General features: G+C 37.8%; 1 protein-coding gene across 7 annotated transcripts in view; it reads left to right on the top strand.

Moving 5' to 3' along the window:
• Positions 1-12,145, top strand: part of ANO5 (anoctamin 5) — a 61,098-nt gene that overhangs the window by 33,558 nt on the left and 15,395 nt on the right. For all 7 annotated transcript variants that reach the window (XM_052810609.1, XM_052810612.1, XM_052810611.1 and 4 more), the window contains 8 exons: positions 962-1,030; positions 2,229-2,513; positions 2,820-2,933; positions 5,058-5,173; positions 6,080-6,214; positions 7,458-7,563; positions 7,653-7,713; positions 9,214-9,365. In XM_052810609.1, coding sequence (XP_052666569.1) covers positions 962-1,030; positions 2,229-2,513; positions 2,820-2,933; positions 5,058-5,173; positions 6,080-6,214; positions 7,458-7,563; positions 7,653-7,713; positions 9,214-9,365 — 1,038 coding nt within the window. The remainder of the gene's footprint in view (positions 1-961; positions 1,031-2,228; positions 2,514-2,819; positions 2,934-5,057; positions 5,174-6,079; positions 6,215-7,457; positions 7,564-7,652; positions 7,714-9,213; positions 9,366-12,145) is intronic.

Here is a 12,145-nt window from a genome sequence, read left to right as displayed (position 1 = left end):
ATTTAAGACCTTTCAATAGAGGAAACATCACACAGCATTGCAGGTTTTAGCTAGAAATAAATTGGTAGTCTAGCTAGTGCGTTCTGAAGAGGCTAGGGCTCAGTATTTAGCTTAACTTGTAGTTACCCTGGCAGTTCTTCAGCAAGGTTTATGTAATTAAAAGGAAATTAATTCAGTCTCTCAATAGGAGCAAAAATTCTACAGAGAAGGAGGGGAAGAAAATGTTCTAACCTAAAGACACCACCTAGGAATTACTTGGCAAAATACAGACTTCAAGAAAAGCCTCAAAGTCAGAGGTCATGCAGCCATCCTGCACTGCCACAGGCAGGTTTGTTTATTTCTGCATGAAGTCCACACTGACTTTATGCAAGCTAAGCATATGTAAGCTTACACGTGATGATTTGTTAGTCTTGCGTAGTTTTACAGTTACGTTGTTTGTGATGCATACTGTTTGAATTGTCTGTAATCAGTACTTGAACATCTGTATCAAGCTTGATAGTTAAACTGGCAAATAGATGTCACTATAAACGATCAGTCTTCCACACGCTTCCAGAATTTCTCTTTTCATCTAGTTCTAACATTCGCTTAGAAATATAGCTAAACTTGAACAATAACACACCACACACACCACCCTCCCGAAGAGCCAAAAATGCTCAAGACGCATGACTTCATTTACTTCTCTGGTTAACGAGGTTGCACAGTTTTTGAGCCTATTCCTAACAAATAGGTTTCCTGTTGCTAGTCAATGCAATTCCTGATGTGTTGCAATCACTAGGCTGGCCTTCACTCAGAAGTGGCCTGGTATGCATCAGCTGGATTTTTGTCTGTTGGTCTGCTTTCTTTTACAAAGGTCACATAGCATTAAGGGGTTGTTATCAGGGCAGTGAGGAGGAGTGAAACTCAGTGAAGTCATCAGTAAGTGATCTTCATCAGTTAATAAAGTGTGTTTATTTCTTTTCAGGAAAGAAGAAGAGAATTTGAGAGCAATCTGCAAAAAGCTGGTTTGGAACTAGAAACAGAAGACAAGAAGGTAAAAAAAAAGGAAAAAAGAGAGAAAAATTAGGACCAAAGAAATAGACCTGCAAATTATTAATTAATATATACCAGTTTGTTTCTTTGAGAAAAATTTTAAATTATTCTAGCGGATTTCAGCGGAGTGTGACTAATTTAGGTGAAACAAGCTTAATGTGCTTATTTGCATTATTTTTCCAGATATGTTCACAAGAATTGTAGAAGCAAAGAATTTTGATTCAGGAGGAAGCGATGGCTTTTGATTTCATAACAAAAAGAAATCTGTTCCAAAATATCTATGACTTCGTTTAAACCCATGTAAATGGAAAGTATGCTTACGGCTAGATTTAATCCCACCTAACAACTAGTAACATGTTTGGAAGTCAGTGAATGGATTAGCATACGTCCACTGCACGTTGTAATTATGAGGAAGGACCCTGATGTAACAACTTGAGGTTGTTTGAGTAGTGTTACTCTTTTGTTTAAGAACTGGAGAACACGGGATGCTGATTCATTGAATCAGCATGCTTTGTTCTGCCAGAGACTGAGTGGGGGAAAATAACTCTTGATGAAGTCCAGACTCTGTAACAGCTGTAGGTGGGGATTCATTGAGCAGCATGCTAAAAATACCTTGTGATTGCCATTTTATCCTGTGTATGCAGAGGAACACTAGAACAACATATACTGTTGGGTGAGGTCTATGGTGAGGTTATTCCTTACTATAGCTGCGAGGCTGTAACAGAACTTAGCTCTGGCTGGTAACTCCTTTTTGTAAGGAGTCTTGTATGCTCTACTCTGCCGTATGAAAACTGCCACCTCCAGGAAAGAGAACAGCTTTACAGTCCAGCAGGGTGGCCTGCGGGATGTGTGGGCTGCCAAGTGGCCAGCCCTGTGTAGCAAACCCTTGCGTTTCCAATGCACACGGAGTGTAATGAGAGTATTCAGGCCTCAGTGTACAAATTAATGTAGTTTGAAAAGCTGTTGTGAGCTTTTAGTAGCGCAAAGATTATCTTTATGAACAACCAACCATTCGGATAAGCTTTTCAGTTAAAAAAAAAAAATATATACAAAAAGTCCCCCTATTGCCCCCTCCTTTTTTTTTTTTAAAGCTTTCAAAAATATGTAAAAGGCAATAAATTTTATATAAGAACTGTTCTCATAAATCTTGCAATAAAATACAGTTTAGTCTGATGTCTGATTTAACTTTCCTGGGGCAGGAATCTGAAGATGGCAAGATTTATTTTGTGAAAATCCATGCCCCATGGGAGGTTCTGATCACATATGCAGAAGTGCTGAACATTAAAGTTCCCATCAAGGAAAATGACATTCCCTCAACTGTGGAGAACCCCCTGGACTGTATGCTTGCACCGCTCAGGCTCCCTGAGAAGGTGATGCACCCTGAACCGGATTATTTCACGGCACCATTCAGCAAGGACAAGCAGGAGCTGTACCTCATTAATGACGAGAGCACTTTCTTTTCACCATCCATGAGAAACAGAATAGTACGTATGTCAGTTTGCCTGCTTCTATTTACATGTAGATTTACGCGGTCCCGTTGGAATATTCATGCAGAGGAGGAGTATATAAATCTGTGGGTAAGTATGAGGAAGCCAAGGTGCCTGTGCATCTTTCTTAGAAATCTGGAATACTTGGAATGGATCTTCTGGATGTCTACAAGGCAAGCGTGCCCTCAACGGTCTCTTTTGCGTATTGTTCCTGCAGGTTACACACAGTGCATAACCATTATAGGTTTCTGTTAAATAGCCTTAAAGCAGGAAAGGTCTGAAATTCTTATGTTTGAATCTCAGGTTAATTATATTCTTACACGTTGCCCATATGGAACAGAAGAAGGGAAGAAAAAATTTGGGATTAAGAGACTGCTAAATAATGGCACCTATTCAGCTGCATATCCTCTTCATGATGTAAGTATTTTAGCTTTCTGCTCCCTTGAGCATTTACCAGTGTTTTTACTCTTTCACCTACTGTGACATTTGCTGTTTCGAGCAGAAATGAAAATGTACTCAAGCCCTTCCATTTGTCCCAGTAATTGATTCTGGTTTATAATACACAAGACATATCTGCCAGCCCTACTATTTGGCTTTTATGTGCTGAAATGTTTCTTCCTATGGATGAGTTTCTAGCATATATTTATGTGTCAGTCACATAATTTGTAAGAGGCTTATTCCATAGTATATTCCTATGATGTCTATGATAGAGATTATGTGATAGTACATTACAAAGATTATAACAAGGAGTGAATACCTACTGTAAATGCATATATTCAGCTGTGTGTATGTACAAGGTGTGTACATACGTATACAGTAGTGCATACTACCTGTAGTTATATAAATACTCTTGGGATCATACCATGTTGGGACTGAAGTCAGATGAGTTGCACGAGCCCTACAGTTCAGTGTGCAGTGGTCACTTGTCCATCTCCTAGTGAGCTTTGGTGAGCAACTGCAAATTCTGGAATTGTGGTAAGGATGGTAAATACTGGTGTTTAGTTTTGCTGTAGGGTCGATTTTTAGTACTACATGTGGATTTAGCCCTGAAGTCCCTTGGAGAAAACGAGAGAGATGGGTTACTCTATTTTACGGACTTTTTTTTTTTAAATGGGGTTTTGGGTTGGGGGTTTTTTTTTTTCCTTCTGAATGTTGTGTTTAATTCATTGCTTAAATCTTAAATTCTCTCCTTGTTTTTAATAGTTATTTCAGATTTGTGACAATGCTTTAGTGAACTTAAATTGCTTATTTATATCTGTGAGTTCTACCACAAGATATTTTTAAATACTTTATATAGATTTATGTTTTTAAATGTTTCAAATATTTATTCCTCCCTTAGAAAATGAAAAGAAATGGATGAATGGACATTCTTTAGGTTTTCAGGGGGAAAGTTTAGCTGATCAGAGTCTAGGCTGTAGAAGACTAGTCTAGGCTGGGAAGTACTTTATATTGTTGGGACTACCAAAAACACAGGTAATAAAAAGCAGCTGTACAAGAATCTCTTCTATACAAGTACAACCAACCTTAAATGCTAAGAAATCATATGAAAAAATTCCAAAAGTCATGAGACAGACTCACAAATCATTGTCTAAAAAATAACTATTTAACCTTTTAAAATATTTTAAAAATGCGAACTTTAGGTTGTTTAAACTTCTTCATTTCTGTTTAGAAACTGATTTTCATGCTTTTCTCTGTATTTGAGAGACATTCAGAAAAAAAGGAAAACCAAGATCACAAACTGAATATTTGACATAGCCAAATATTTCTAAAAGCAGAGTTCTACAACACGAAATAAAATTACAAGATCTGTCAGAAACTGTGGTTATTTTGTGCTGTTTCATTTCTAGGAAACTGACGAAGTTCCAAAATTTTCTTAGTATTTGACAGGTAGATACATGATAGTGACGAACACCACTGAAGTTAATTAGTGTCAGAATTTCATTTTGCACGCCCTCGCCTTACAACTTTAGAAGCCACAGCACGGAGTACATTATAGTGCTATGGCTGGAGGCAGGAAACAACTTAATTTATGTCCCCTAGTTTACATCTTTCGGCAAAATGCTTTTGGCTTTGCAATTTACAATGAGACTGAAGTATAGAGAAGGATTTAAATTTGCATTATTTTTAATGAAGTCGAGTAAAATAGTGGTTTTCTACTTTAGGGAAGCTTCAACTTCTGCAGTTGCATATGCTACACCAGTGTAAAGGAACAAACCATTCACTGCAGTAATCTACCCGTGCAAATGAGTATGTTGTACCAACACAACACTGGTCTAATGTAATGTGGTGTGGTTACAGTACAGGCTAACTTATGTCTAAGATCGATAGATGTTTTCTGAAAATGTGTGTTATCTTGAAACATTACATATATAAAAAGGGTTCAACTTAAAAGTGGTGAAGTAGAGTGCTAAGTCTGAATTTCAAATTAGTTTAATTGGCACAATCTTAAAAGGGATGCATCATCATTAATGTTTGTTTCTTTCAATGTAGTATTTGAGTCTGTCGATGAGGTGTTTTGCCTTTACTCTGATTTGCTCGCAGTGCCAGTACTGGAAAAAGGCAAATGATCCGAACTGTGACAATGAGAGATACACGCTGTACATGGAGTGGGCCCGTTTCTTGCGGTTCTACAAAGAACAGCCTTTGGACCTCATCAGGTAAAATACTGCCTGTGTTTTATTATATTTACTCTGTTTTCATCGTAATATGAGCAGTACTCGTTTGTACCTTGATCCTGCTGGGAAATTCTTACTACTTTTGAGATCCGATGAGAATCGGATACTTAATTGGGCACTAGGTCCTTGGAAGACATGACACAGGTGTTTTACTAGCAACTGGAAGACTGCTTTATCTCAAATCAAGGCTCTTTCGATCTAGCCAGTGCTCCCAGGGTCAGGTATATCACAGATAATTCACCTGTAGAGGAACACATAGGAAGAATACCTTGTATTTTATAATCAATATCTGCCACAATTTTTAAAGGTTGATTTGAAATTTTGAAATTTCAACACAGACTTGAAAAAACGCTGATAAAATCAGTTTTGAAGCTTGACTCTTAATTTAGTACTAAACCCAAATTTAAACTGACCTTACCCAAGATATCTTTGCTTCAGCTTATATGATGTAACAAAAACATTACTTTATTCGCAGGTTACAGTTGCCCCATTTGAAACACAACCAGTTGGATTTCTGTGAAGTACTCATTTGTCCTAACCACATGATCCGGACTGTTGTGCCCAGTTTCATTTGTATAACTCCTTGGAAAATCAAAAAAATAAATCTTTGTTTACATTATCCTGTGGGAAGGAGAAAGAGTGATTTTAAAGCTGGAGCTTCTACTAGGAGGAAAAACAAAAGGAGACCATATATTTTGTTCATTTAGCTTGCGTAACTTCTTCTCACAGCTAGCTTCAAATCTCATTTTTCCAGTGTACATCAATGCATTTACTCTTCTGTTAAATGAGAATTTTGCCAAGTGTTTCATTTTGACTCTGGCCAGTTTGCTCTATTGCAGTTTTAAACTTTGCTTTGTATTCCTATTAATTGCATTTTTTTGTATTTAGGAAGTACTATGGTGAGAAGATTGGAATCTATTTTGCCTGGCTAGGATTTTACACTGAGATGTTATTCCTTGCAGCAGTTGTTGGCTTAATCTGTTTTCTTTATGGCTTGTTTACAATGGATGAAAATATGAGCAGGTGAGTGTAATGTTGAAACTCTTCTGGGTTTATAATGGGAAAAGCTAAGCAATGTGAAAATTTTGTTCTTGCAAAAAGACAGGTAACAAGCTTTTAAAGCTTGTTAGAGCAGGCAAATTTGTTCTTCAGCTATCTTTTGTTGACTGAAATGGTGGTGGACAGCTAATGCAGAACTTGTGACTATTAATTAGACTCAATTTGTAGGTGAAAAGCAATATTTTATTGCCATTTGGCAATAGCTTTTTATATTGGAGTACCTGCAATACATAAAATCCTAAGAGTACCACTGACATCTCTCAAAATTGTTTGTTTCAAGTGTTTATTGTTGCCTTAAGCTTTCCTATTTTAATCTGTCTTGCAGAGTAGTCCATTGACTTTTTTGTGTAGGTCATCACTTCTGCTAACTACCAAAAGCATGAGTACAGGACAGATCAGCAGTGTTCTCCCATCAAAGAGGGATCCGGTATCTCGGAAGCCAGAGTTTGCTTCTTTTTAAATGAGCATTGTATTTGTTTCTTCAAGGGTCCCAAGATCTATTGTATTCAGGGATGGGGGGGGGTGAGGAGAGGAAAAGAGTGTTGACATTTAATTGTTCACTGGTTTTTATAAGTAAGCTTCCAGAAAATTTTGAGTTTTAACCATAAAAGATGAATAGCAGGTTAAAAGTATCATCCATTCTATTGGATTACGTCATTTTGAGACTTACATTTTAGCTAGGTTCAGAATTCACCTGAGAATACTGCTATACGTGTTCCGATTTCTCTGGGTACTAACGGGCTATCATAGGATTGTAAACTTCGCCCACCGTAGTAGTTAAATTGAAGTAGCAAATTTTACTGTAGATATCAAAGCTGAATTAATACCTCTGCTTTTAGAAAAGGTTTTTTGAATGCATTACTGACCCGATGAGAAATAACATGGTTTATATCTCGCCTGAAAGCAGTGCGTGTGCAGTACAGCTCCTTACAGACTTCTGATTCATTACTGATAGAATCAGAAAGCCCATACCAAGTGAATTGCCAGTTCTCCTTGTAGCAGCTTCTACATTTGTTGGCTTGCCGTGACCAACCACAGGTTAATACCAGTGAATGTGACAAGACTTGGCATCTTCTCTGTGAAGATGCAGATGTTGAGCTTTGAACAAATGAAGCTCTTGGTTGTTTTTTTTTTTTTTAAATAAATTTCATATAGCAGCTCCTCAGATGCTGTGAAAAGAGATACTGTACAATGTTTTTCTCCTCAGCAAAGAAATCTGTGACCCTGCAATTGGAGGAGAGATCATCATGTGCCCTCTTTGTGACCGCGAGTGTGAGTACTGGAGACTGAACACAACCTGTCAGTCCTCAGAGGTGTGTATCTGGTTCTCCAGCCACTTGTCGTTTTTGTTCATACTGAAAACTGGTTTGGTGCTGACCTGTTCCTGTGTATTCTGTTGCAGTATTCCCATTTGTTTGACAACGTGGCAACTCTTTTTTTTGCCATTTTCATGGGCATATGGGGTGAGTACATTTGGTAAGTTTTATGGCGAGCAATAAGGAGATCTTGGCTGAACTGCTGAGGGACGCTGGAAGTGGAAAGAAGGGGAATAATGGCTTCACTCTAATATCCTGCCTCAGATGCAAAAGTGATGAAAGAGTAAAAATAATTTAAAGTTACAGAGGAATTGAACTTTAAAAAACCGAACAAAACCCAGCAGATACCTAGGATATCATAAGCATTGTGTACTCGTAACTGCTAACATTTGTTTCTTTCCTTAGTAACCTAAGACAGAGTGGTCCAACCTTATGCAGTCCTTGTAAGAGTCCTCTCTGCTAAGCCCTGCACGTTATCAGTGTGCCTGTGAGGGAGTAGAGTGCTTTTGTGTCCTTTCACTGGATGGTGGTCCATCACTACTACTTTATTAGCACCACTTTAAGGATGAGAATTGGTTGGCTTCTACTCCAATGAAGTTCATACATGATAGTATGTTTTGATGATGGAGAAATAGGTGGATTTCCTGACTTTTTCTCTATAGGCATGGTTTCACACCAAGTGATACTTGTTCAGTATATCAATCTAATATAAGCATTTCATTAACACAGAAAGATCTCTGTGTGCTAATAGAAAATCTGTTTGTGTATTTGTTATCAAAGGATCTAGCCACTAATGTTTTTCATAGAGAATTTTCCCCCAAAAATTTGAGTGAGGTGATGTTGTATGGGTGTTTCACTAAACTTCTCTTGGATTTAAGCACTAGCATTTGAGTGACATGGATTAATCGTTCAGGAAGTACTAGCAAAAGATTTTTAGAACTGCAGAAGATAAGCTTTCCTGTGTTTGTATAAACCGTAAAGCCTCTCCAGGTCAAATGAGAACAATCAGATTACTAACGGTTTACATTTTGAAGTAGTTTATAGAGGGCTTTTAAAATGTTACATAGTATTATAATTTCTATAGTTGTTTATTTTATATGTGAAATCAGTTCCCTCTAGTGTCTTAATTAAGCCAGCCTCACTCTTGATCATATGAAAAGCATCAGATATTCACCATCTTAAAAATGACCATGATATCAAATAATCATCAAAAAGCAATAGAAATCTTTGAATGTACTACTTGAAATCAGTTCTGCTTATTTGTAGTAGTTGTTCATGTGTTACAGGTTTATACACAAGCAATTAGTTGAATTATCATGTTCCTTTGTTAATTCTGTGTTGCTATTTGCATATGAAAAGTAGTTAAACTGTGATTGAACACGGTCGTCATACCATGGGAATACCTATATCCTGTCTTGGCATCTTCCCTGTCATCTACTTCTGGAATTCGATTAGCTAATAAATTACTTAATCCATATTATGGTCTTAGCTGTGAACTTCAATAGGTAGTCAGTAGAAATAGATGGGTCACACTGTGAGGATAAATAATAGACTGCAGAATAGAAGCTGGTGCAGAAATAAGTTTAACTTGCTTCATGAACTTGTTCACTTCTCCCTTAACTGTATTTTAATGCTTCCAAATTGCAGTTACACTTTTCTTGGAGTTTTGGAAGAGACGGCAAGCTAGACTGAAATATGAGTGGGATTTGGTTGATTTTGAAGAGGAACAGCAACAACTCCAGCTGAGGCCTGAGTACGAGGCAAAATGTACCCAAAAGAAGAAGAATCCTGTAACTCAGGTAATGAGCGTGCTGGTTGACATGCATGCGAATTCAGTTGTGTGTTGAAAGTTTGATAATGTGTGAGTTCTGTCTCAGGAACAAGTCTGTATCTTGTGGCTAGGTAAAGATTTGTGTGACATGTGTAAGCAATGCCGCATTTATATTGAAGCAGGGCAGGCCCTCAGCTATTACGTCTCCACAGAGCAGTGTTTGACAGCCGTGAGTTTGGCTGAAATATGTCGAACGTGATGCCAACCACACCCTCACTGAACACAGTAGGTTGCATCAAATATCAAAGCAGAATTTGGTAACACATCGTTTTCTCGCTGAAGGCGTCCCGTTGATGAGTGCTGAGGTTTGGGCTTTTTGACTACTACCAGAGATAAACAGTTTAACTGCCGAAAGCAGCATGGCTGCATTAGTGTCAATAAATCCAGGGGTCTGTTTACCCTGGCACAGGGCCGTTGCGGTGCGGTCGTCCAGCTTTCCAGTCTGAAGGTAACAGTAACTGAAGGCTGTCAGCATAACGGCCTCTTGCACGTGACAGGCATGCCCCATCTCTTGGACCATGGCGCTTTTCCTGCAGATGTCTTTTGTTATCTAGGCTTTGAGACACAATAAATGAGAACATGGGGGGTTTGCCTCTGGAGTGTGTGCATAACTTTCATTAATTATCCTCTATCGATTTTAATTTCCACTGGAAACTGATACGTTAAATCAGGAATACAAAGGCAAAGTTGATAGCTTTCACTTGGCTAACACCATCTTTGCAGTGTCCTTCACGTTCCTAGGCAGCAGTCTCTGAAATCTTCATGCCTTTAAAAGCACTCTTTCTCATCCCTACACAACGTATGAAGAAGCAGTTGTCTTGATACAAAGATACAGAAGTGGGACAAGTTGCGGTTTCGCTTCTGATACACAACTACTTTGGGGAATGCTAGAGAGATGAAGGTTGCTGAAGCCCTTTGTCTGAAATCTAATTGAGATACAATTAACCACACTATTTAACTCTGTTAAACACTCTATATAAATACTTATTAAACGTTAATTGTCTTCATTTCAATTTAATTTAGGTACGAGTTATTTGACCAATTTAGGGATCAGATTGTTGCATTCCAATACAACATCTACCACCTCAATTTGATGTATTTTTAAATCATCCTTCCTCTTCCTAGAATTGCATATAAATAACTTATTTTCACTAGTTGTAAGTATACTTAGATAACACAGGCCTCAGAAAAGAAATAGAGGCTTAGCCAGAACATGGGAAGAATCATTGTTTTATAAACAGTCGCCCTGTCTTTCGGGGCTTGTCTCTTTAATTATTAGGAAATATGTACACTAATTTATTTCTCATGAGACAGTTTTTCTGTCTCTCCTTCCCCTTCTGCATGTGCAGCATTAGTGCTGTTGTTATACCTGTAACTTGTACACTGGACAAGTTACACAGAGATCTTTGATAACCACGCACTATGATTTTGAGCGTGGCTCTGCTGAAGTATTGATTTCTGCATGCTCAGGAAAACAGTTTCAGGTAAATAAATTTTTGATTAGCTAGTTCAGCTAGTTCACACAGGCGGCCCTTGTGCGTTCTGAAGTAACAGACTGCAGCAGAGGGTAATTGTGTGAGGACAGGGAAGTAATGGGCTGACTCGGAGGCAGTGGTTACGTACAGCATGGACCAAAACCCGTAGTCTGGTGGGGTGAATCAGCTGCAGCAGATCACAGCCAAAGGCGGCATGGGTGAGGTGCGTTTGTATAACTGTCCTGAGGGAGAAGATTGTTCTTTCTCTAAATTCATGCAGATCTCTTGGGTAGGATGGTTTATTTGGACTTTCTTTAGGAAATAGAAATTGGACAGTAATATATTTTTCTTATCTCAGAGTGAGGTACTGCACTGGTCTGTGCTTTCTAAGTATGCATTAACAATTACTATAAAAATTGAACGACTGTACAATCCTTTATTTTATAACACATCAATTTATTACCTTGGTGGATTTTCAGAAGCTTTTGTGCAGCAGGGTTTAGCAGTGATCCTTATCAATACCCAGTTATAACAAACCATACAGGTTAGCCACGCTTTAGTGTAATTTCCTTTCATTAGATAACGTGCAGTACTGAACATGTGAAAGGACAGTGCTTTCAATTAAGTTAGTTCCGCAGACTGATAAGATAATATGGATACAGGTCACTGAGTTTTTTGCATCCCGAGGCTGGCTTTGCTTTGCTCAGAAAATTATTTCCTCATTATTCCTGGCCATGATTCAAAGTTCTAGGTGCACTGAAACAGAAATTGCCCATCTTAAGTCTTTAATTAACACCTCATTTGCTCGTGATGCTCAGCCATCTAGCTAGATCATAGCTAAAATCTGGTTTTGCTGATTACAGTAGAATCTTAATTTACATAAATAATGAAGCATTCCATTCAAACTTAGGCTCTGTCATTGCATATTATTGCCTACATTTTGTTCTAAAGTAGAAAACTTGTTGAATAGCCTAGAATATGTGAAATATTTATTCTTAGTATAGAATATATGTATTATTTATTAATACAAAATAAGTATAAAATGTTATGAGCCTATGTAAAGTCACCTGGTATCTATGCTCTTATCTTCAGCTGTTTTCTATAGTTCTGTTAATAGAGCCTTTAACTGTTACCGCCATCAAAAAACTTACTGTGACTTGAGACTACAGTATTGATAATTGCGTTTAGTAAGTATACTTAGGCAGATACAGGCAGTATATCTCTCCTGAGAGAACAGCACATTATGCTTCAAACAAAATCACATGCATATGAG

The sequence above is a fragment of the Harpia harpyja genome, chromosome 16, assembly GCF_026419915.1.
Source record: "Harpia harpyja isolate bHarHar1 chromosome 16, bHarHar1 primary haplotype, whole genome shotgun sequence".
In the NCBI taxonomy this organism is placed as follows: domain Eukaryota; kingdom Metazoa; phylum Chordata; class Aves; order Accipitriformes; family Accipitridae; genus Harpia; species Harpia harpyja.
This window is presented reverse-complemented; position numbering and strand designations above follow the sequence as displayed.